The following is a 24,631-nucleotide window of genomic DNA, read 5'->3' as shown; positions in this document are numbered from 1 at the left end:
TAGTCACAGCATACAGGGTGAGGGTATGATGTGTGTAGTCTGGAGGATAGTCACAGCATACAGGGTGAGGGTATGATGTGTGTAGTCTGGAGGATAGTCACAGCATACAGTGTGAGGGTATGATGTGTGTAGTCTGCAGGATAGTCACAGCATACAGGGTGAGGGTATGATGTGTGTAGTCTGGAGGATAGTCCCTGCATACAGGGTGAGGGTATGATGTGTGTAGTCTGGAGGATAGTCCCTGCATACAGGGTGAGGGTATGATGTGTGTAGTCTGGAGGGTAGTCACAGCATACAGGGTGAGGGTATGATGTGTATAGTCTGGAGGATAGTCACAGCATACAGGGTGAGGGTATGATGTGTATAGTCTGGAGGATAGTCACAGCATACAGGGTGAGGGTATGATGTGTGTAGTGTGGAGGATAGTCACAGCATACAGGGTGAGGGTATGACGTGTGTAGTCTGGAGGATAGTCACAGCATACAGGGTGAGTGTATGATGTGTATATTCTGGAGAATAGTCACTGCATAGAGGGTGAGGGTATGATGTGTATAGTCTGGAGGATAGTCACTGCATGCAGGGTGAGGGTATGATGTGTGTATTCTGGAGGATAGTCAAAGCATAAAGGGTGAGGGTATGATGTGTATAGTCTGGAGGATAGTCACAGCATACAGGGTGAGGGTATGACGTGTGTAGTCTGGAGGATAGTCACAGCATACAGGGTGAGGGTATGACGTGTGTAGTCTGGAGGATAGTCACAGCATACAGGGTGAGGGTATGATGTGTGTAGTCTGTAGGATAGTCACAGCATACAGGGTGAGGGTATGATGTGTGTAGTCTGGAGGATAGTCACAGCACACAGGGTGAGGGTATGATGTGTGTAGTCTGGAGGATAGTCACAGCATACAGGGTGAGGGTATGATGTGTATAGTCTGGAGGATAGTCACAGCATAGAGGGTGAGGGTATGATGTGTGTAGTGTGGAGGATAGTCACAGCATACAGGATGAGGGTATGATGTGTGTAGTGTGGAGGATAGTCACAGCATACAGGGTGAGGGTATGATGTGTGTAGTGTGGAGGATAGTTACAGCATACAGGGTGAGGGTATGATGTGTGTAGTCTGGAGGATAGTCACAGCATACAGGGTGAGGGTATGATGTGTGTAGTGTGGAGGATAGTCACAGCATACAGGATGAGGGTATGATGTGTGTAGTGTGGAGGATAGTTACAGCATACAGGGTGAGGGTATGATGTGTGTAGTGTGGAGGATAGTCACAGCATACAGGGTGAGGGTATGATGTGTGTAGTCTGGAGGATAGTCACAGCATACAGGGTGAGGGTATGATGTGTGTAGTCTGGAGGATAGTCACAGCATACAGTGTGAGGGTATGATGTGTGTAGTCTGCAGGATAGTCACAGCATACAGGGTAAGGGTATGATGTGTGTAGTCTGGAGGATAGTCACAGCATACAGGGTGAGGGTATGATGTGTATAGTCTGGAGGATAGTCACAGCATACAGGCTGAAGGTATGATGTGTGTAGTCTGGAGGATAGTCACAGCATACAGGGTGAGGGTATGATGTGTATAGTCTGGAGGATAGTCACAGCATACAGGGTGAGGGTATGATGTGCGTAGTCTGGAGGATAGTCACAGCATACAGGGTGCGGGTATGATGTGCGTAGTCTGGAGGATAGTCACAGCATACAGGGTGAGGGTATGATGTATGTAGTGTGGAGGATAGTCACAGCATACAGGGTGAGGGTATGATGTGTATAGTCTGGAGGATAGTCACAGCATACAGGGTGATGGTATGATGTGTATAGTCTGGAGGATAGTCACAGCTTACAGGGTGAGGGTATGATGTGTATAGTCTGGAGGATAGTCACAGCATACAGGGTGAGGGTATGATGTGTATAGTCTGGAGGATAGTCACAGCATATAGGGTGAGGGTATGATGTGTGTAGTGTGGAGGATAGTCACAGCATACAGGGTGAGGGTATGATGTGTGTAGTCTGGAGGATAGTCACAGCATACAGGGTGAGGGTATGATGTGTGTAGTCTGGATGATAGTCACAGCATACAGGGTGAGGGTATGATGTGCGTAGTCTGGAGGATAGTCACAGCATACAGGGTGAGGGTATGATGTGTGTAGTCTGGAGGATAGTCACAGCATACAGGGTGAGGGTATGATGTGTATAGTCTGGAGGATAGTCACAGCATACAGGGTGATGGTATGATGTGTATAGTCTGGAGGATAGTCACAGCATACAGTGTGAGGTTATGATGTGTATAGTCTGGAGGATAGTCACAGCCTACATGGTGAGGGTATGATGTGTGTAGTCTGAAGGATAGTCACAGCATACAGGGTGAGGGTATGATGTGTGTAGTGTGGAGGATAGTCACTGCATACAGTGTGAGGTTATGATGTGTATAGTCTGGAGGATAGTCACAGCATACATGGTGAGGGTATGATGTGTGTAGTCTGGAGGATAGTCACAGCATACAGGGTGAGGGTATGATGTGTGTAGTCTGGAGGATAGTCACTGCATACAGTGTGAGGTTATGATGTGTATAGTCTGGAGGATAGTCACAGCATACATGGTGAGGGTATGATGTGTATAGTCTGGAGGATAGTCACAGCATACAGGGTGAGGGTATGATGTGTATAGTCTGGAGGATAGTCACTGCATACAGGGTGAGGGTATGATGTGTGGAGGATAGTCACAGCATACAGGGTGAGGGTATGATGTGTGTAGTGTGGAGGATAGTCACAGCATACAGGGTGAGGGTATGATGTGTGTAGTGTGGAGGATAGTCACAGCATACAGGGTGAGGGTATGATGTGTATAGTCTGGAGGATAGTCACAGCATACAGGGTGAGGGTATGATGTGTGTAGTCTGGAGGATAGTCACAGCATACAGGGTGAGGGTATGATGTGTGTAGTCTGGAGGATAGTCACAGCATACAGGGTGAGGGTATGATGTGTATAGTCTGGAGGATAGTCACAGCATACAGGGTGAGGGTATGATGTGTGTAGTCTGGAGGATAGTCACAGCATACAGGGTAAGGGTATGATGTGTGTAGTCTGGAGGATAGTCACAGCATACAGGGTGAGGGTTTGATGTGTATAGTCTGGAGGATAGTCACAGCATACAGGCTGAGGGTATGATGTGTGTAGTCTGGAGGATATTCACAGCATACAGGGTGAGGGTATGGTGTGTGTAGTCTGGAGGATAGTCACAGCATACAGTGTGAGGGTATGATGTGTGTAGTCTGGAGGATAGTCACAGCATACAGGGTGAGGGTATGATGTGTATAGTCTGGAGGATAGTCACTGCATGCAGGGTGAGGGTATGATGTGTGTATTCTGGAGGATAGTCAGAGCATACAGGGTGAGGGTATGATGTGTATAGTCGGGAGGATAGTCACAGCATACATGGTGAGGGTATGATGTGTGTAGTCAGGAGGATAGTCACAGCATACAGGGTGAGGGTATGATGTGTGTAGTCTGGAGGATAGTCACAGCATACATGGTGAGGGTATGATGTGTGTAGTCAGGAGGATAGTCACAGCATACAGGGTGAGGGTATGATGTGTATAGTCTGGAGGATAGTCACTGCATGCAGGGTGAGGGTATGATGTGTGTATTCTGGAGGATAGTCAGAGCATACAGGGTGAGGGTATGATGTGTATAGTCTGGAGGATAGTCACAGCATACATGGTGAGGGTATGATGTGTGTAGTCAGGAGGATAGTCACTGCATACAGGGTGAGGGTATGATGTGTGTAGTCTGGAGGATAGTCACTGCATACAGTGTGAGGTTATGATGTGTATAGTCTGGAGGATAGTCACAGCCTACATGGTGAGGGTATGATGTGTGTAGTCTGGAGGATAGTCACAGCATACAGGGTGAGGGTATGATGTGTGTAGTCTGGAGGATAGTCACAGCATACAGGGTGAGGGTATGATGTGTATAGTCTGGAGGATAGTCACAGCATACAGGGTGAGGGTATGATGTGTGTAGTCTGGAGGATAGTCACAGCATACAGGGTAAGGGTATGATGTGTGTAGTCTGGAGGATAGTCACAGCATACAGGGTGTGAGGGTATGATGTGTATAGTCTGGAGGATAGTCACAGCATACAGGGTGAGGGTATGATGTGTGTAGTCTGGAGGATAGTCACAGCATACAGGGTGAGGGTATGATGTGTATAGTGTGGAGGATAGTCACAGCATACAGGGTGAGGGTATGATGTGTATAGTCTGTAGGATTGTCACTGCATACAGGGTGAGGGTATGATGTGTGTAGTGTGGAGGATAGTCACTGCATACAGGGTGAGGGTATGATGTGTGTAGTCTGGAGGATAGTCACAACATACAGTGTGTGGGTATGATGTGTATAGTCTGGAGGATAGTCACTGCATACAGGGTGAGGGTATGATGTGTGGAGGATAGTCACAGCATACAGGGTGAGGGTATGATGTGTGTAGTGTGGAGGATAGTCACAGCATACAGGGTGAGGGTATGATGTGTGTAGTGTGGAGGATAGTCACAGCATACAGGGTGAGGGTATGATGTGTGTAGTCTGGAGGATAGTCACAGCATACAGGGTGAGGGTATGATGTGTGTAGTCTGGAGGATAGTCACAGCATACAGGGTGAGGGTATGATGTGTATAGTCTGGAGGATAGTCACAGCATACAGGGTGAGGGTATGATGTGTGTAGTCTGGAGGATAGTCACAGCATACAGGGTAAGGGTATGATGTGTGTAGTCTGGAGGATAGTCACAGCATACAGGGTGAGGGTATGATGTGTATAGTCTGGAGGATAGTCACAGCATACAGGCTGAGGGTATGATGTGTGTAGTCTGGAGGATATTCACAGCATACAGGGTGAGGGTATGGTGTGTGTAGTCTGGAGGATAGTCACAGCATACAGTGTGAGGGTATGATGTGTGTAGTCTGGAGGATAGTCACAGCATACAGGGTGAGGGTATGATGTGTATAGTCTGGAGGATAGTCACTGCATGCAGGGTGAGGGTATGATGTGTGTATTCTGGAGGATAGTCAGAGCATACAGGGTGAGGGTATGATGTGTATAGTCTGGAGGATAGTCACAGCATACATGGTGAGGGTATGATGTGTGTAGTCAGGAGGATAGTCACAGCATACAGGGTGAGGGTATGATGTGTGTAGTCTGGAGGATAGTCACAGCATACATGGTGATTGTATGATGTGTGTAGTCTGGACGATAGTCACAGCATACAGGGTGAGGGTATGATGTGTGTAGTCTGGAGGATAGTCACTGCATACAGTGTGAGGTTATGATGTGTATAGTCTGGAGGATAGTCACAGCCTACAAGGTGAGGGTATGATGTGTGTAGTCTGGAGGATAGTCACAGCATACAGGGTGAGGGTATGATGTGTGTAGTCTGGAGGATAGTCACAGCATACAGGGTGAGGGTATCATGTGTGTAGTCTGGAGGATAGTCACAGCATACAGGGTGAGGGTATGATGTGTATAGTCTGGAGGATAGTCACAGCATACAGGGTGAGGGTATGATGTGTGTAGTCTGGAGGATAGTCACAGCATACATGGTGAGGGTATGATGTGTGTAGTCTGGAGGATAGTCACAGCATACAGGGTGAGGGTATGATGTGTATAGTCTGGAGGATAGTCACAGCATACAGGGTGAGGGTATGATGTGTGTAGTCTGGAGGATAGTCACAGCATACAGGGTGTGAGGGTATGATGTGTATAGTCTGGAGGATAATCACAGCATACAGGGTGAGGGTATGATGTGTGTAGTCTGGAGGATATTCACAGCATACAGGGTGAGGGTATGATGTGTGTAGTCTGGAGGATAGTCACAGCATACAGGGTGAGGGTATGATGTGTGTAGTCTGTAGGATTGTCACAGCATACAGGGTGAGGGTATGATGTGTGTAGTCTGGAGGATAGTCACAGCATACAGGGTGAGTGTATGATGTGTATAGTGTGGAGGATAGTCACAGCATACAGGGTGAGGGTATGATGTGTATAGTCTGTAGGATTGTCACAGCATACAGGGTGAGGGTATGATGTGTGTAGTCTGTAGGATTGTCACAGCATACAGGGTGAGGGTATGATGTGTGTAGTCTGGAGGATAGTCACAGCATACAGGGTGAGTGTATGATGTGTATAGTGTGGAGGATAGTCACAGCATACAGGGTGAGGGTATGATGTGTGTAGTCTGGAGGATAGTCACAGCATACAGGGTGAGTGTATGATGTGTATAGTGTGGAGGATAGTCACAGCATACAGGGTGAGGGTATGATGTGTATAGTCTGTAGGATTGTCACTGCATACAGGGTGAGGGTATGATGTGTGTAGTGTGGAGGATAGTCACAGCATACAGGGTGAGGGTATGATGTGTGTAGTCTGGAGGATATTCACAGCATACAGGGTGAGGGTATGATGTGTGTAGTCTGGAGGATAGTCACAGCATACAGGGTGAGGGTATGATGTGTGTAGTCTGTAGGATTGTCACAGCATACAGGGTGAGGGTATGATGTGTGTAGTCTGGAGGATAGTCACAGCATACAGGGTGAGTGTATGATGTGTATAGTGTGGAGGATAGTCACAGCATACAGGGTGAGGGTATGATGTGTGTATAGTCTGTAGGATTGTCACTGCATACAGGGTGAGGGTATGATGTGTGTAGTCTGGAGGATAGTCACAACATACAGGGTGAGGGTATGATGTGTATAGTCTGGAGGATAGTCACAGCATACAGGGTGAGGGTATGATGTGTGTAGTCTGGAGGATAGTCACAGCATACAGGGTGAGGGTATGATGTGTGTAGTCTGGAGGATAGTCACAGCATACAGGGTGAGGGTATGATGTGTGTAGTCTGGAGGATAGTCACAGCATACAGGGTGAGGGTATGATGAGTGTAGTCTGGAGGATAGTCTCAGCATACAGGGTGAGGGTATGATGTGTATAGTCTGGAGGATAGTCACAGCATACAAGGTGAGGGTATGATGTGTACAGTCTGCAGGATAGTCACAGCATACAGGGTGAGTGTATGTGTGTAGTCTGGAGGATAGTCACAGCATACAGGGTGAGGGTATGATGTGTGTAGTCTGGAGGATAGTCACAGCATACTGAGGGTGTGTGTGACGCGAATCACTACAGATACAGTGCCTACAAGTAGTATTCAACCCCCTGCAGATTTAGCTGGTTGACACATGCGGAATTAACTTGGCATTGTGACATTTGTACTGTAGATCAGCCTGGAAGTGGGAAACGCTCTGCAGCAATTTTTTTTTTTTTTTTTTTTTTAAACGTAAAAAGTTAATTCAGAGTGTCATTTATTATTCAACCCCTCAAACCACAAGAATTCTGTTTGGTCCCCCTAAAGTATTAAGAAGTAGTTCAGGCACCAAGAATAATGAGCTTCACATGTGTGGATTAAAGATCTCTTTTGCCAGCCTTTTCTGACTATTTAAGACCCTCCCCAAACTTGTGAACAGCACTCAGACATGGTCAACATGGGAAAGACAAAGGAGCATTCCAAGGCCATCAGAGACAAGATCGTGGAGGGTCACAAGGCTGGCAAGGGGTACAAAACCCTTTCCAAGGAGTTGGGCCTACCTGTCTCCACTGTTGGGAGCATCATCCGTAAGTGGAAGGCTTATGGAACTACTATTAGCCTTCCACGGCCAGGACAGCCTTTGAAAGCGTCCTCCCGTGCCGAGGCCAGGCTTGTCCGAAGAGTCAAGGCTAACCCAAGGACAACAAGGAAGGAGCTCCGGGAAGATCTCTTGGCAGTGGGGACATTGGTTTCAGTCAATACCATAAGTAACGTACTCCACCGCAATGGTCTCCGTTCCAGACGAGCCCGTAAGGTACCTTTACTTTCAAAGCGTCATGTCAAGGCTCGTCTACAGTTTGCTCATGATCACTTGGAGGACTCTGAGACAGACTGGTTCAAGGTTCTATGGTCTGATGAGACCAAGATCGAGATCTTTGGTGCCAACCACACACGTGACGTTTGGAGACTGGATGGCACTGCATACGACCCCAAGAATACCATCCCTACAGTCAAGCATGGTGGTGGCAGCATCATGCTGTGGGGCTGTTTCTCTGCCAAGGGGCCTGGCCATCTGGTCCGCATCCATGGGAAGATGGATAGCATGGCCTACCTGGAGATTTTGGCCAAGAACCTCCGCTCCTCCATCAAGGATCTTAAGATGGGTCGTAATTTCGTCTTCCAACAAGACAACGACCCAAAGCACACAGCCAAGAAAACCAAGGCCTGGTTCAATAGAGAAAAAGTCAAGGTGTTGGAGTGGCCTAGCCAGTCTCCTGACCTTAACCCAATTGAAAACTTGTGGAAGGAGCTCAAGAATAAAGTCCACATGAGACACCCAAAGAACCTAGATAACTTGGAGAAGATCTGCATGGAGGAGTGGGCCAAGATAACTCCACAGACCTGTGCCGGCCTGATCAGGTCTTATAAAAGACGATTATTAGCTGTAATTGCAAACAAGGGTTATTCCACAAAATATTAAACATAGGGGTTGTATAATAATTGACCCACACTTTTATGTTTAAAATTTAATAAAATTCAACTGAGCAACATAACTTTTTGGTTTGTAAGATTTATGCTTCTGTTCATAAAACCTACTCTCGTTTGCAGTTTGAAGGCTCTAACTTATTTGCATCTTATCAAACCAGCTAAATCTGCAGGGGGTTGAATACTACTTGTAGGCACTGTATAACAGTCTCAGAAGAGGAGAGAAGAGACTAATATTACTGAAAGAAATATTATATAAGTGCTACTTACTGGATAAATAGATGGAGGTCAAACGATTCAAAGTCAAGTCCAGGAAAATGGCGCAGTACAACAAGGAGAAGTCAGAGACGTAATCCACTACAGAAGCCGGGGTCAGGAAAACCAGAAAGACAAGGCAGTACACAGGGAGCAGACAAAAGAGTAGTCAGATAGCAGGCCAATGGTCAAAATCCAGGCAAGGGGAAAGAGTCAGGCTGGGTCAGGCACAGAGCACAGAGAGATCAGTCCTACACAGGCAACAGCAAGTGCACAATTGACACTGGGTGAAGGAGCTAGCATGCTTAAAGGGGTACTCTCATCTCCAAGATCCTATCCCAATATGTAGGAGGTGTAATAATAATACCTTCAATTATAAATATAGTATAGGTTTGCTGATTGGCTATTTCTCTTTCCTCATGTGCAGGCATTGCAGGACCATTGGTATAGTGACAGTTAGTTAGCTAGTTGCTAGTGGTCGTAACCATGGATACCTAAGTTCCTGCAATGCCTGCACATGAGGAAAGAGACATAGCGAATCAGAAAAACTACACTACATTTATAATTGGAGGTATTTGCTAATATTATTCTTATTACACCTACTACATACTGGGATAGAATCTTGGAGATGGGAATACCCCTCTAAATAGAAGACTAATCAAGGGAAGTGAACACAGATGATTGCAGAACCGACCCAGCAAAATCAAAACAGACTGACAGCCTCCATACAATAGTAACATAGCAGACAAGGAAAGTGTGGAGACCGTGAAAGTGATAAGTTACTGTCTTAATTCTTCTATTTTTTTTAGGAATTACTGGTACTGTTACTATGGACAAAAACAACGACCGCAATACAGACTTTGATCTCTGGACAATGGCCGATCATGACAGCGGTCACTTCAGGGTGAGATTACATAATTTCTTTTCTCATTTACTAAAGATCATTTATAGTATGTGTAATTTTTCTGATGATGGAAAGTTTATCCCACAATAACATTGCAGTGGTCGTGCATTGTAGTGCCCAGTACACTGTAGTGCCCAGTACATTGGAGTGCCCGTATGTTGTAGTGCCCACTTCATTGTAGTGCCCTTAAATTGTAGTGCCCAGTACATTGTAGTGCCCGTACACTGTCGTGCCCAGTACACTATCATGCCCAGTACATTGTAGTGCCCGTGCGCTGTAGTGCCCAGTACATTGTCATGCCCATACACAGTAGTGCCCGTATATTGTAGTGCCAGTACACTGTAGTGGCCAATACATTGTAGTGCCTGCACACTCTCGTGCCCAGTACACTGTAGTGCCCAGTACATTGTAGTGCCCATACACTGTAGTGCCCAGTACATTGTCGTGCCCGTACACTGTAGTGCCCGTATATTGTAGTGCCCAGTACATTTACTTTGTACTGCCCGTACACTGTAGTGGCCAGTACACTGAAGTTGACGCGCCCCTGGGCCTGTGTCGCGCTGCGTTGCGCACGCGGGAGCTTACCCGGAGCCGGATCTGTTTAGGGTTGTAGTCTCGTGGCGGTGACCCGGTCCGTGCCCAGGGAGTCAAACTGGACGGCAGTCTGTTAGCGGTAGAAAATGGTTGATGACTGCGCCACCCGTTGAATGCAGCCAGGGGGCTGCTGCTGCAGGGCTGACCGCTGAGGCCGGTGGAAGGATGGTGCAGCGTGATAGTATAACCCCCAACGGGAGGGGTATGGCCTCAGGGCAGCCGACGTGGATGATGGGGGTAGCAGGAACCACTCAGAGACGGTATGGTAGCGTTCAGGGTCTTTACTGGTAACAACGATAGACCCTCCCGGAGTACTTGCTAGCGAACGGGGCCTAGTCAGTCCTTGAGCAGATGGGATCTCCCCTGGCCAGGCGTAGTTGTAGGCCTCCCAAGCTGACTGTACTCTTCTGGCTACCTTGCTAGAAGCTGATGTAAGTAGCCCACGTCCCTGAGTGTACCGTGTGGTGCTCACCCGTATGGCCGGTGACTCGGGGCCTTCTAATGGCTTCCGCTCCACGATGGCGGTGCTGGTCCCACGCGTGTGACCGGGCCTTCGGGCTTCTGGGCCAGGGGACCTGAAATCCCCTGCCTGACGGATTCTGCTGCTGGGTAGAAGTTAGTCCCCACAGCCTCGGACTCCAGGTCCGGTAAAGAATCTTCTTAGTCAGGGCGAGCTCTTTAGCTGCCAGCCCCTGACTCCTTGTGACTCTGCTGCTTCCTATGCTGCTCTTGTCTCTACTCTTCCTGGACTCACTAACCCTGCCTCAGCCCCGGGTTTATACAGGGGAAGTTCTTCCCCTCCCAAGGCTGGGCAGGAGGTGTGGCATGCACAGGATCCCTGACCAAAGGACCTCCCACCTGCTCTCAGACGTAATATCTCTATCACTGTGACAACCAGACCCCTGGGGTGTCACACTCCCCCCTAGTGAAATTTAGTACTCCGGGACTAAACACTTTTTAGAAAAATATAACAAGGTATATCAAAGAACAATAAAATACAATAAGGAACCACAATAAGATGGTCACGGATGTCCGCAACCGGGTGCAGTCTTTGAAGAAAAGCAAAGGTGTCCATTTCACCAACACAGGGAGACGTAACCAGGTAGGGGTCTGTCCTACCCCGAGTCCTTAACAGTCTCTAGTCCATCCTGGGTTACGCTCCAACTATATACAAAGGATTCCCGGTAAATCCACCGAAGACTCCTAAAAACAACTAGAAACACAAAATTACACACAAGCAACAATAAACAGGTAAACATTGTAAAACAACTTAAACATTTAGATCCTCCAACGTGCGGGTAACTGGCCTCTAGTGGCCCTAGTGGACCTACGGAGCTGACTGTCTGGCCCTGAACTACAGGGTGTAGGAGCTGTCAAGGGTAAACTGGGCAGCTGTCTACCGGCTCTTTGTCTCACTAGGGGTACGGCAGGCTCACTATAAGCAGAGGGTGGATTCTCCTGTTCCGCTTGGGTGGAGTCTTCTGCCTCCTGGACCGGCTGCTCTTCCAGCTCTACCCGTTGCTCCGTAGGTTCTTGGGATGATGGTTGGAGGAAGGTGAGTACGGGTACCACAACTGCACCATTGACTTGAGTCCAAGACCGAGGGAAGTCCCCGAGCACGGTACTAACCATATCTTCCCTTTCTTCCACGGGTCGATGGTCTTCCTGTTCCTCCTCAGGGTTCCTCAGTTGTTCGGGGCACTTCTTCAGGTGGTCCCGGGATACAATGGCTGTGGTTTCCCCTCCGTCTTTACTGATGGTACAGACCTTCGGGTTCTCGTGGCTTGAGGGCAGTACGGTGTACGGGTCCTTCTCCCACTGGTCGTCCAACTTGTGGAGCCGTCTCTTCCTCTTCAAGACCTGCTCTCCGGGTACCAGGGGAACAGCGGGAGCATACTGGTTGTAAGTCTTCTCTTGTCTTTCCCTAGCCTGACAGAGACTTCGCTCCACGCTCTCCTGTACTTTCCGGTACTGCTGCTGCCTCTCTGTGTCCCAGTCCGTTTCTGGTGAAGTGTCCTCGGGCGTCAGGACTCCCATTTCCAGGTCAACAGGTAACTTACCAGGTCTTGCCCTCATTAGGTAAGCCGGGGTACAGTTGGTGGAACCTACCGGGATGTGGTTGTATAGGTCCACCAGATCGGGCAACTTCTCAGGCCACAGACTGCGTTCTTCCAGGGGCAACGTTTTTAGAAGATCCATTACCACCTGGTTCATTTTCTCACAAAGTCCATTAGTTTGCGGATGGTAGGGTGTCGTCCTTATCTTCCGGCAGCCATACAGATTGCAGAATTCCTGGAAGACCTCCGCTTCAAAGGCAGGTCCCTGGTCCGTCAGCACTTGGTCCGGGTACCCGTGTGGACGGCAAAAGTGCTGCTGGAAGGCTCTAGCTGCTGTTCGAGCCGTTAAGTCCTTGACGGGGACGACAACCAGAAACCGGGAGTAATGATCCACGATGGTTAACGCGTAGACGTAGCCACTTCTGCTGGGGGTCAGTTTTACATGATCCAAGGCTACCAGTTCCAACGGTTGCCGGGTGACGATGGACTGCAGGGGAGTCTTCTGGCTGGCCCGGTCCTTCCTTCTCAGATTGCACGGGCCACAGTCTCTGCACCACTTCTCGATGGTTCCCCTCATGCCTACCCAGTGGAACCGCTCGCGCAGCAGGAACTCCAGCTTTTTCCACCCGAAGTGTCCAGCTCCGTCGTGGTATGCCTCCATCACCATGGCTGCGTCTCTTCGTGGCACCACTACTTGCCAGAGTAGTTCATGCGTCCTGGAGTTAACCATTCTGCGGCACAACTTCCCCTTGTAAAGGAACAGTCGACTCTTCTCTGCCCATAGTTGTTTGGCTTCCTCTGGAGCGTCTGATTCCAGGCTAGCCTCCGGGCGAGTCAGCATCTCCTTCACCAGTCGGACGGCAGGGTCGCTGTCTTGCGTTTCCGCCCAGTTGTAGTGAGGTAAGGGGTTCAATGTAGCAGCCTGCTTACTCCTTACCCGGTGGGAATACTGGATAGTCCCATGACGGTGGAACGCAGGGAGTTCAACTTCTTCCAGTCCCTCCGGATCTTCTCCTCCGTCCGGCAGGTTGGGCATCCTGGACAGGGCGTCCGCGTTGGTATTGGAGCGCCCTGCCCGGTATTTAATTGTGAACTCGTAGTTGGACAGACGGGCCATCCACCTCTGCTCCAGGGCACCGAGTCTTGCCGTGTCCAGGTGTGTCAGCGGGTTGTTATCCGTGTATACGGTGAACCGGGAAGAAGCGAGGTAATGCCTAAAGCGCTCGGTGACTGCCCATACCACGGCCAGGAACTCTAGCTTAAATGAGCTGTAATTTTCGGGGTTCCTTTCGGTGGGTCGCAGTTTTCGGCTGGCATAGGAGATTACTCGTTCTCTCCCCTGCTGAATCTGGGACAGTACGGCTCCTAGCCCGATGTTACTGGCGTCGGTGTAGAGGATGAAGGGCTGGCTATAGTCCGGGTACGCCAAGATTTCATCCCCCGTGAGGGCCATCTTCAGCTGGCGGAAGGACTCTTCTTCTAGCTTTTCCCATTTGAAGGGCGGCTTCTGGTTCTTGGCCTTCCGGGACTGGCCTATCAGGAGGTCCTGCATAGGTGCTGCCTTTTTGGTGAAACCGGGAATAAACCTTCGGTAGTAGCCTACCAACCCTAGGAACTGCCGCACTTCTTTTACGCTGGAGGGGCTTGGCCATCCCTTAATTGCGGTGATCTTATCGGGGTCGGGAGCCACTCCGTCAGCGCTCACCACGTGTCCCAGGTATTGCACCTTTGGTTTCAGGAGGTGACACTTGGAGGGTTTCACCTTTAAGCCGTAACTCGCCAGAGCTTCGAACACCTCCGCCAGGTGTTTCAGGTGGTCCTCATAAGTTTTGGAGTATACGATGACATCGTCCAGGTACAACAGGACCGTCTCGAAGTTTCTGTGGCCCAGACAGCACTCCATTAATCGTTGGAAGGTTCCTGGGGCGTTGCAGAGTCCGAACGGCATGCAGGTGAACTCGCTAAGTCCCATCGGGGTGGTGAATGCGGTCTTCTCCCGGTCCGCCTCTGCTACAGGAACCTGCCAGTACCCGCTAGTGAGATCCAAGGTAGAGAAGAAGTTAGCAGATCTTAAAGCAGCCAATGACTCCTCTATCCTTGGTAAGGGGTACGCATCCTTGTGTGTGATACGGTTGATTTTCCGGTAATCTACACACATCCTCATGGTGTTGTCTTTCTTTTTGACTAAAACTAGTGGGGCTGCCCAGGGGCTACAGCTATCCCGGATTACCCCAGCCTCCTTCATGTCTCTAAGCATCCCCTTGGCGTGTTGGTAATGTGCAGGGGGTACGGGTCGATACCTCTCTTTTATGGGAGGATGATCTCCCGTGGGGATGCGGTGTTCTACCCCCTTGACTCGCCCGAAGTCTAACGGGTGTTTACTAAACACTCTCTCATACTCTTGAACCACCCGATAGACTCCTTGTTTCTGGTGTGAGGGAGTGGAGTCAGTACCCAGATGTAGTTGCTGACACCAGTCCTCCATGTCTTTCTTAGAGCCGTTACCTTCCTCCGGGTGAGATGGAGGCAAGGGTTCCACAGATTGTATAGAATTTTGATTAGTGGTATATAATTTGGCTAGCGTGGCATACCGGGGCAGGTACACTTCCCTCTCCCCGATATTTATTATGCGAACGGGCACCCTCCCATGGCGTACATTGACCACCCCCCGTGCTGTCAAAATGGTGGGCCTACTGTCTGAGTAAACTGGTTCTACCATTGCCTGGTAATCTCTACCTCTCAGACCAATAGCTGCCCGGCACCAAATCATCATTTCACTTTTTGGGGGCATGGCAATAGGAAAAGGGTCACACATTCTTACGCTACCAATCTCACCGCCGGAGAGTTCCACTTGTTGCCGTTGCATCAGTGCCCGGATCTCTTTCTGGAGCACCCGCTGCTCGCCGGAGCTGGCATTCTTGGCAACCTGCTGTAAAAGGAAAATCACCTCTGCAAGACAATTTTCAATTACATTAGTTCCTAGAGTTATTTTTGGGTGACTCTCATGTTTGTCAATATCTACAATGATCAGTCCCTGTGCGGCCAGTTCGACTCTACCAATTTTGATGGTCACCTCTTTAAATCCGATCTGTGGCACGGGCTGACCATTGCTGGCGATGATACTCAAGTCGTCGTCAGGGTAGCGGGTAATATCCGAGTCATTCCAGTACTGCTTGAAGAGCACGTACGGGATGGTGGTGACCTGTGACCCGGTGTCCAGTAGGGCACTCATGGGAATGCCATCCAGTACCACAGGCAAGACTGGACGTCCTCCCACATATCTGTCGCGCCAGTTCGATGGGCCTGGTGATCTTTTTCCTGGGGGTTGGCCCTCTACCCCAGGTTGTGCCCGTTTAAAGAACAGTACCTTTCCATATGTCCGGGTTGATTGCAGCGGCGGCAGATGGGTCGTCCGTCCTCGCTGTATCGGTCACTGGGTCTTCCTCTGGCCGGTGGGGTCCTCCTTGGTCGACGCCACGGGATGTCCTCCGGCCCGGATGCCAGCTGGATCTTCCCTGGAGTGGAAACCTGTAAAGACTGCACAGTTCGGGTTAGCGCAGCAACGCTTTTAGCTAGCTCTTGGACCTGATGGTGTAGGTCTGGAGCCGGGTCATTGTCCAAAGCCTGCGCATCAGCTCCCACAGGCCCTGCTGACAAGGGCGCCGCCTCCTGGTAGTAAGTGGTAGTGGGGCGTCTGTGGGTCACAACGCCACCTGGTGCCGGTTCTCGGAGCACCCGGATGGCTCTGTCCTTGAACTGTGCAAATTCTAGATGAGGGTCCTGTAAGGCCATTGCCCGCAACTGGGTGCGGTGGGCATTGCAATATAAACCCTCTATAAATTGTTCGGTCAACAGCCTGTCCTCGTTTCCCACTCCATTAGGGTCGGTCTGCTTAATGGCCCTCAGGGCCTCTTGTAGGTTGAGTGCATAGTCCCTTATACTCTCATGCGCTCGCTGCTTGCACCCGTAGAATCTAAGTTTAATCTCGGCTGAGGTGCGGGTATCAAAGGTGTCCTTCAGCCGGGTTAGTATCCCTGCGACAGTCTTCCTCCCAGGTGGCCAGGATTTTACTTCCCTTTTGGCTGCCCCAGTTAGTTGGGCCACCAGGATGCTCACTTTTTGCTCTTCTGTGAGGGGGTACACCTGGAAGAGGCTATCCAGCTTTTCTCTAAAGTCATGCAGGGTATGTGACTCCCCTGAGTACTGGGGTAGCCAAGCTGCTCCCGGGATATAGGGCATGGTGAAGGGCATAACTGCAACAGCGGTAGCGCTGGCGGGGGTTGAGGCAGTGGAGCTCTCCTCCGTATCCGACATCTTCCTCCCCCCTAGTGGACCGTGGCCTACCTTGCGATGATCCTGTTCCGTAGGCCGCGGCTCCGCAGTGGATCGTCAGGGTTGAGGACCTTCCGTCGCGCTCCTGTGACGTCGGCGTCTGCTGGGCTCCTTCCAGGACCTTACGCAACGTCCGGACGTGAGGCGGGGCTTCAGTTCTCGCGCGCTTTCGGAGTCCACGCCCCTCTTCTTCCCGCGCGGCGTCCTCAAGATGGCGTCCAATGGCGGGAAAACTCCACGGATGGCGGGAAGAAGGCTGAAGTTGGCGCCGGATGGCGGGAAACTTCACCGATGGCGGGAAGAAGGCTGAAGATGGCGCCGGATGGCGGGAATCTTCACCGATGGCGGGAATCTTCACCACTGGTAAGTTTGAACAGTCTTTGCTTTTCAGGCACGCAGTACCCGGTGGTTGCGGGCACGTGATCCTGCCGACTACGCCAAAGTTGACGCGCCCCTGGGCCTGTGTCGCGCTGCGTTGCGCACGCGGGAGCTTACCCGGAGCCGGATCTGTTTAGGGTTGTAGTCTCGTGGCGGTGACCCGGTCCGTGCCCAGGGAGTCAAACTGGACGGCAGTCTGTTAGCGGTAGAAAATGGTTGATGACTGCGCCACCCGTTGAATGCAGCCAGGGGGCTGCTGCTGCAGGGCTGACCGCTGAGGCCGGTGGAAGGATGGTGCAGCGTGATAGTATAACCCCCAACGGGAGGGGTATGGCCTCAGGGCAGCCGACGTGGATGATGGGGGTAGCAGGAACCACTCAGAGACGGTATGGTAGCGTTCAGGGTCTTTACTGGTAACAACGATAGACCCTCCCGGAGTACTTGCTAGCGAACGGGGCCTGGTCAGTCCTTGAGCAGATGGGATCTCCCCTGGCCAGGCGTAGTTGTAGGCCTCCCAAGCTGACTGTACTCTTCTGGCTACCTTGCTAGAAGCTGATGTAAGTAGCCCACGTCCCTGAGTGTACCGTGTGGTGCTCACCCGTATGGCCGGTGACTCGGGGCCTTCTAATGGCTTCCGCTCCACGATGGCGGTGCTGGTCCCACGCGTGTGACCGGGCCTTCGGGCTTCTGGGCCAGGGGACCTGAAATCCCCTGCCTGACGGATTCTGCTGCTGGGTAGAAGTTAGTCCCCACAGCCTCGGACTCCAGGTCCGGTAAAGAATCTTCTTAGTCAGGGCGAGCTCTTTAGCTGCCAGCCCCTGACTCCTTGTGACTCTGCTGCTTCCTATGCTGCTCTTGTCTCTACTCTTCCTGGACTCACTAACCCTGCCTCAGCCCCGGGTTTATACAGGGGAAGTTCTTCCCCTCCCAAGGCTGGGCAGGAGGTGTGGCATGCACAGGATCCCTGACCAAAGGACCTCCCACCTGCTCTCAGACGTAATATCTCTATCACTGTGACAACCAGACCCCTGGGGTGTCACATAGTGCCCAGTACATTGCAGTGCTCAAGCATTGTAGTGGCCAGTAACTTGTACATTGTAGCACCTTTATTCTTTGGTTCGGTGCGATTACAGCAATACGAGAATTTATTTGGGTTTTTATGTTTGGCTGCTGTCACACATAAGCAAATGCTTTTTATTGCAAAAAGTTTAGCATCGCCATATTTTGAGAGCTAAAATTTTTCTACATTTCTGCCGAAAGAGTCAAGTGAGGGCTTGTTTTTTGCGAAATGACTTGACGTTTTTATTTGTATAATTTTCTGTCTCTCAGCCTTCTAAGCACTGTAATTGATATTAATCGTGGCATTTAGGAGGTTAAAATGCCCGGGGTGGTGCCAGCACCTCTCCTGGCTGTGACTTCCAAGTCTCTGCTTTAGCTTAAGCCGAGCTCCTAGTGGCGATCGCGCGGGCGCAGCTCCTGATACACTTCTATGTTGATGGAAGGAGGGAGGGGCTAGAGGCGGGGCTAGAGGCAGAGCTCCTCCCTCCTCCTGCTATCGGGATAGAATCTCCTCAGTAGCAGCTCTCATCTCCGATGAGTCTTCACTGAATACAGATTTTACCTCAGAAATGAGAATTTTGATTATCAATTTTTGCAGAGAAAGAAGCCGATCTCTCTGATAAGATTTATGACAAAGTTTCTTATTTTCATGTGTATTATTGATTTATGAAATAAAAATAAAAAACGACAGTTACTCTTTAAGTCATGTGTAAGTGAGACCAAATACAGAGTTTCCCATATCAGTGCACTGTTAATAGTGGCATCCTCTGCTGTAGCTTCCTCCCTCCAGTCTCTCTCCTTCTCCCTCATACGCTTCAATCTACACCTCCCTCCAGACTCCTCTCTTTCGCTCTTCCTCTGTCCAGACTCCTCTGCGTCCTTCTCCCTCCAGTCTCTTCTCCTCTTACCTCCAGACTCCTCTCTTTCGCTCTTCCTTCATTCAGAGACCTCTGTGTCCTTCTCTTTCCAGATTTCTCTCTGTTCTCCACCTTCCTCCAGGCTCCTCTCTCCAGACCCCTATTTCTCCTCCTCCTCCTCCTCCTTCCAGGCTTTTTTCTCCCACCTCCCTCCCATTCCCTCCACACTCTCTCTTCTCCTGCTTCCAATCTCCTATTTCTTCTCCTCTCTCCAGACTCCTCTCTCTCCTCCTTCCTACAGGTTCCTCTCTTTTCCTCCCTCCAGACTCCTCTCTCCCTCTCCCTCTTCCTTGCTCCAGACTCTCTTCCCTGCTCCTTTTTCCAGACTCCTCTTTTTTTACTCCTCCCTCCAGACATCTCTCTCTCCTCTCTTCTCCTCCCTCCAGACTCCACTCTCCCTCTTCCTTGCTCCAGACTCCTCTCTCTGCTCCTTTTTTCAGACTCCTCTTTTTTACTCCTTCCTCCAGACTCATCTTTCTCCTCGCATTTCTCTTTTCTCCTCTCTCCAGATTCCAGTCTCCTCCTCCCTACAGACACCTCTCTCTCTTTCCTCCTCCCTCCAGACTCCTCTTTCTCCTCTCATTGCTCTCTCCTCTTCTCTCCTGACTCCTCTCTCTCCTCCTTCCTACAGGTTCCTCTCTTCTCCTCCCTCCAGACTCCTCTCTCCCTCTTCCTTGCTCCAGACTCTCCTCCCTGCTCCTTTTTCCAGACTCCTCTTTTTTTACTCCTCCCTCCAGACATCTCTCTCTCCTCCTTCCTCCAGTCTCCTCTCTTCTCCTCCATCCACACTCCTCTCTCCCTCTTCCTTGCTCCAGACTCCTCTCTCTGCTCCTTTTTTCAGACTCCTCTTTTTTACTCCTTCCTCCAGACTCATCTTTCTCCTCACATTTCTCTTTTCTCCTCCCTCCAGATTCCAGTCTCCTCTCTTCTCCTCCCTCCAGACTCCACTCTCCCTCTTCCTTGCTCCAGACTCCTCTCTCTGCTCCTTTTTTCAGACTCCTCTTTTTTACTCCTTCCTCCAGACTCATCTTTCTCCTCGCATTTCTCTTTTCTCCTCCCTCCAGATTCCAGTCTCCTCCTCCCTACAGACACCTCTCTCTCGTTCCTCCTCCCTACAGACTCCTCTTTCTCCACTCATTGCTCTCTCCTCCTCTCTCCAGACTCCTCTCTCTTTCTCCCCCTCCAGACTTCTTTCTCCTCGCATTTCTCTTTTCTCCTCCCTCCAGATTCCAGTCTCCTCCTCTCTCCAGACTCTTCTCTCTCTTTCCTCCTCCCTCCAGACTTCTCTTTCTCCTCTCATTTCTCCTCCTCCTCCCTCCAGACTCCTCTTTCTCCTCTCATTGCTCTCTCCTCCTCTCTCCAGACTCCTCTCTCTCTTCCCTCCTCCCTCCAGACTCCTCTTTCTCCTCTCATTGCTCTCTCCTCCTCTCTCCAGGCTCCTCTCTATCTTTCCTCCTCTCTCCAGACTCCTCTTTCTCCTCTCATTTCTCTCTTCTCCTCCCTCCAGACTCATATGGTAGTGGCTTATCTCACAGTTCTTTGCTGGCCAGCACATTGAATTATTGTCAGCAGCACATCCCTGTGTCCATGTTGCAGGGTGATGATAGACGATCATCGTTACGATCAGTTTCAATCATTGGGTCGGTCATAGTAACTGTAGTATTTATCGTTTATCCTAACACAGTTTGCACATGATTGACTGTGCTCGCATGCAAAGCTGCATTTCTTGCCTTGTGCTTGATAGGTGCTGGTGCTCATCCTTACATTTCATACTTTTGTCCCGGGATATCAGAATGGTCAGGGATTCGGTGTCCTTCTCACTATCTTCTTCCTGTAGGTTGTTGGGCATTCGGTGTCCTTCTCACTGTCTTCTTCCTGTAGGTTGTTGGGCATTCGGTGTCCTTCTCACTGTCTTCTTCCTCTAGGTTGTTGGGCATTCGGTGTCCTTCTCACTGTCTTCTTCCTGTAGGTTGTTGGGCATTCGGTGTCCTTCTCACTATCTTCTTCCTGTAGGTTGTTGGGCATTCGGTGTCCTTCTCACTGTCTTCTTCCTGTAGGTTGTTGGGCATTCGGTGTCCTTCTCACTGTCTTCTTCCTGTAGGTTGTTGGGCATTCGGTGTCCTTCTCACTGTCTTCTTCCTGTAGGTTGTTGGGCATTCGGTGTCCTTCTCACTGTCTTCTTCCTGTAGGTTGTTGGGCATTCGGTGTCCTTCTCACTGTCTTCTTCCTGTAGGTTGTTGGGCATTCGGTGTCCTTCTCACTGTCTTCTTCCTGTAGGTTGTTGGGCATTCGGTGTCCTTCTCACTGTCTTCTTCCTGTAGGTTGTTGGGCATTATGATGGAATTACAAAGCAAATTAACTGGACAGGCACCACAATTCTGTGGCTCAAGGGCTCGCCCCCCTCGGACAGTCCTCCCTGTGTGTTTGATACTGATGATCCATCATGTGTAAAAAGTAAGTGACCCTCATCCGCCACCTATTCATAGAAGTACGGAGGCCACTTCCCTTTTTCTCACTGTTCTCTCCTCCTCAGCTCCTCTCTCCACATTTGCCATGGTGGCTCTTGGGGCTGGACTTACGCTGCTGATGTTCGGAATGGCGAGCATCCTTATTATGAGGTGAGTCCTCCATGTGAAGTACCCTCACCCACCACAGTGAGGCCATAGTACTGTGTCACTATTGGGCAGTGTCATATATTTGAGTGTGGGGGGGTCACATACGTGGGAGGAGCAGTGCTGGCGTGGTGGGTGGTACCCAACTGGATGGCTCCTGTCTGTCTATTTGTTCGCAGGAAGCTGATGTTGGAGAAGGAATTGGCCTCAATGTTATGGAGGATTCGCTGGGAAGAGCTGCAGTTTGGGAACTCTGAGAAATACCACAAATGTGCCGGGAGTCGCCTAACCCTGTCATTAGTGAGTTACAGCCCCTCAAATATTAGCCTAGACCTCAAGTATCACCTCATATCTTAATTACCTCCCCCACGCCTCAAATGCTCCCCAAATTATAGATCAGTCATTACCCCAAGTCCCAATGACAAAATAAAATAAAGAAATGAACCTGTGGGAATAATAATAACCGAGCAACTAGAACAATGATATCACGGCTCAAATACAAAATAAAGTAACAACCAACGGGAATAAACCCTGAGAGAAGCTTGGCCAGGCTCCCCACGAGGAGAAGTGGCCAGAACGGCCTCCTACGGGAGGGTCCTTGCCCACCCCCTAAGATACCGCAGAGAGTGCAATCACCGTGTGTAAGACATGCAAAAATAAATATTAACATAATAACCTTCCAAACACAGGAATAGTCTACAGTCCAGAAACCTGCAACAACCCGTGATGAAGGAGACCCTGGGGACAGAGGGTCTGTATGTTCCCACACCTATCGCTACACATGGCTTCTTCAGGGGACAATGGTATTCTAGTTCCCATGTCTTAAATGACTAAAAAGCAGTTCACCTGTATGAAGGAGGAAGCCTCTAGTGTGGGAACCGGCGGTCAGCATGAATAGCAAATCACCTTGTAAGTTGACACAACATTTGTTCTTGATTAAGCCAGACATGTGGTTCAAGATACATAGGCCATTGTTATATGAGCCTGAACATTGACTCTTGAGTTGATCTTTATTGCCGCTTATTGTGTTGCTATCTTTGGAAGACAGGAATGCAGGGTAATTGAACAATCAATGTTTACTAATATGTTGATTATCCATTGTGAAAGTCCATGTAGCTTGTTTCATAGTTTCATAGTTTATAAGGCCGAAAAAAGACAATCGTCCATCCAGTTCAGCCTATTTCTTGTGCACTGCAGCTATTCCACAGCGTTGATCCAGGGGAAGGCAACAAAAAAACATGCGGTATAGGCCAATTTACATCATTGAGGAAAAATTTACTTCCCGACACCAATCTGGCAGTCAGATTAAATCCCTGGATTAATTAACTAAGCATAAGATGTAATTTTATTGTTCTCAAGAAAGGCGTCCAGGCCTCTCTTGAACTCATTAAGTGAGTTGGACATCACCACTTCCTCTCCCAGAGAGTTCGAGTCTCACGGCTCTGACCGTAAAGAATCCCCTTCTATGCTGGTGCAGGAACCTCCTTTCCTCCAGACGCATAGTGTGCCCCCTCGTCTTTGTCACCATCCTTGGTATAAACAGGTCATGGGAGAGATCTCTGTACTGCCCCCTGATGTATTTATACATGTTTATGAGGTCTCCCCTAAGCCTTCTCTTTTCCAACGTAAATAGGCCTAATTTTGACAACCTCTCTGGGTATTCTAGTCCCTCCATTCCCTTTATTACCTTAGTCGCCCTCCTTTGTACCCTCTCTAGCTCCAATATGTCTTTCCTGAGCACCGGAGCCCAGAACTGTGCACAATATTCTAAGTGCGGCCTTACCAGCGCTTTATACAGAGGAAGAACAATGTTCTCATCACATGCTCCTATTCCTCTTCTGATGCATGCCATGACTCTATTTGCCTTCGCAGCTGCTGCCTGACACTGGGCACTCCAATTTAATTTGCTATTAACCAAGACGCCCAGGTCCTTCTCCATGTCAGATTTCCCCAACGGTTTCCCATTTAATATGTATGGGTGACTGCTGTTTTTCTTTCCCATGTGCATGACCTTGCAAACAGTGAAGGACAAAGTATGCAGATTGATTAAATACTCAAACAATGAGAGATGACCTTATCCCACTGTAGCCCGACCTGTGGATGATGGCTTGAAGGACAGGTGCACAATAAAAAGGGGACATGCCTCTGTTCCCAGGAAGACTCTACAGTCATTTTAAGGGACCAAGGCCCCAGCTGGAGGAGTACAGATCTGCTCCATTGATCATCACTGAACCCTCAAAGACGTCTTGAAGAATCCAGGTCAGGTCACCTGGCCACAGACCTCACTGCACTCGGTCAGACTCCTAAGCTTGCTGCTATCTCCTCTCTGTGGGCGCCCACCAAATGTGGGGTGCTACTGGTTGCGGTAGTAGGCCCTGAATGCCCCGAAGTTGCAGCTGCTCTAATCCCGGTGAGCCAGCGGAAGGGTGAGACGCTGTCTTTTGCACCATCTTGTGTATTTGTATGGAATGTTCTATATGTTATTGTTTGTTGGTGGTTCAATAAATTATTGCCACCCTGTTTTACTCTCACCAAGTGTTGTCTGAGTAGTATTCTGCCCACGGGAAAGGAGTGCGGGCGTTCAGTGGGATGAGCCCTGGTCTATGCGGTCTTTCTAAAGACATCCGGACCAGTGGACAAGAGCACCCACTGACCCTCGTGTCTCCACACTTGGTCGCGAAAGTGGGGTACTACTCAGCCCTGCTGATCCGGAGGAGCTGCAGGGGACTGGTGTTCGTAGACACCGTCCAAGGGATCCACAACCAGGAAGGCTTATAGACAGACCAAGCAGACCATATTGGAGGCATACACAGCAGGTTTTGGATGCCACCATTTCCAACCCCTCCAGCTCCGCTTTGGGAAGGAGACCTGATTGGATGTAAAGCAACAAACAAGAAACGGCAACTACTGGAGCTGTGTCAGCTTCTACGGATAGAATTCCGGACCACCGACACTCTGTCAG

The 24,631-nt window shown here is 49.8% G+C and overlaps 1 protein-coding gene across 4 annotated transcripts in view; it reads left to right on the top strand.

The window, feature by feature from the left end:
- NPR2 (natriuretic peptide receptor 2) overlaps nt 1–24,631 on the top strand; it is a 567,493-nt gene that overhangs the window by 286,163 nt on the left and 256,699 nt on the right. For 2 of the 4 annotated variants that reach the window (XM_073684396.1, XM_073684388.1), the window contains exons 5-8: nt 9,626–9,720; nt 21,379–21,511; nt 21,591–21,675; nt 21,849–21,969. In XM_073684396.1, coding sequence (XP_073540497.1) covers nt 9,626–9,720; nt 21,379–21,511; nt 21,591–21,675; nt 21,849–21,969 — 434 coding nt within the window. The remainder of the gene's footprint in view (nt 1–9,625; nt 9,721–21,378; nt 21,512–21,590; nt 21,676–21,848; nt 21,970–24,631) is intronic. The other 2 variants (XM_073684406.1, XM_073684415.1) reach the window with 1 other exon arrangement.

The sequence above is a fragment of the Phyllobates terribilis genome, unplaced genomic scaffold (assembly GCF_046119375.1).
Source record: "Phyllobates terribilis strain yellow unplaced genomic scaffold, ASM4611937v1 Scaffold_1__5_contigs__length_1240528914, whole genome shotgun sequence".
Taxonomy (NCBI): domain Eukaryota; kingdom Metazoa; phylum Chordata; class Amphibia; order Anura; family Dendrobatidae; genus Phyllobates; species Phyllobates terribilis.
The sequence above is the reverse complement of the archived record's forward strand: the minus strand, read 5'-3'. Positions and strand labels throughout refer to the sequence as shown.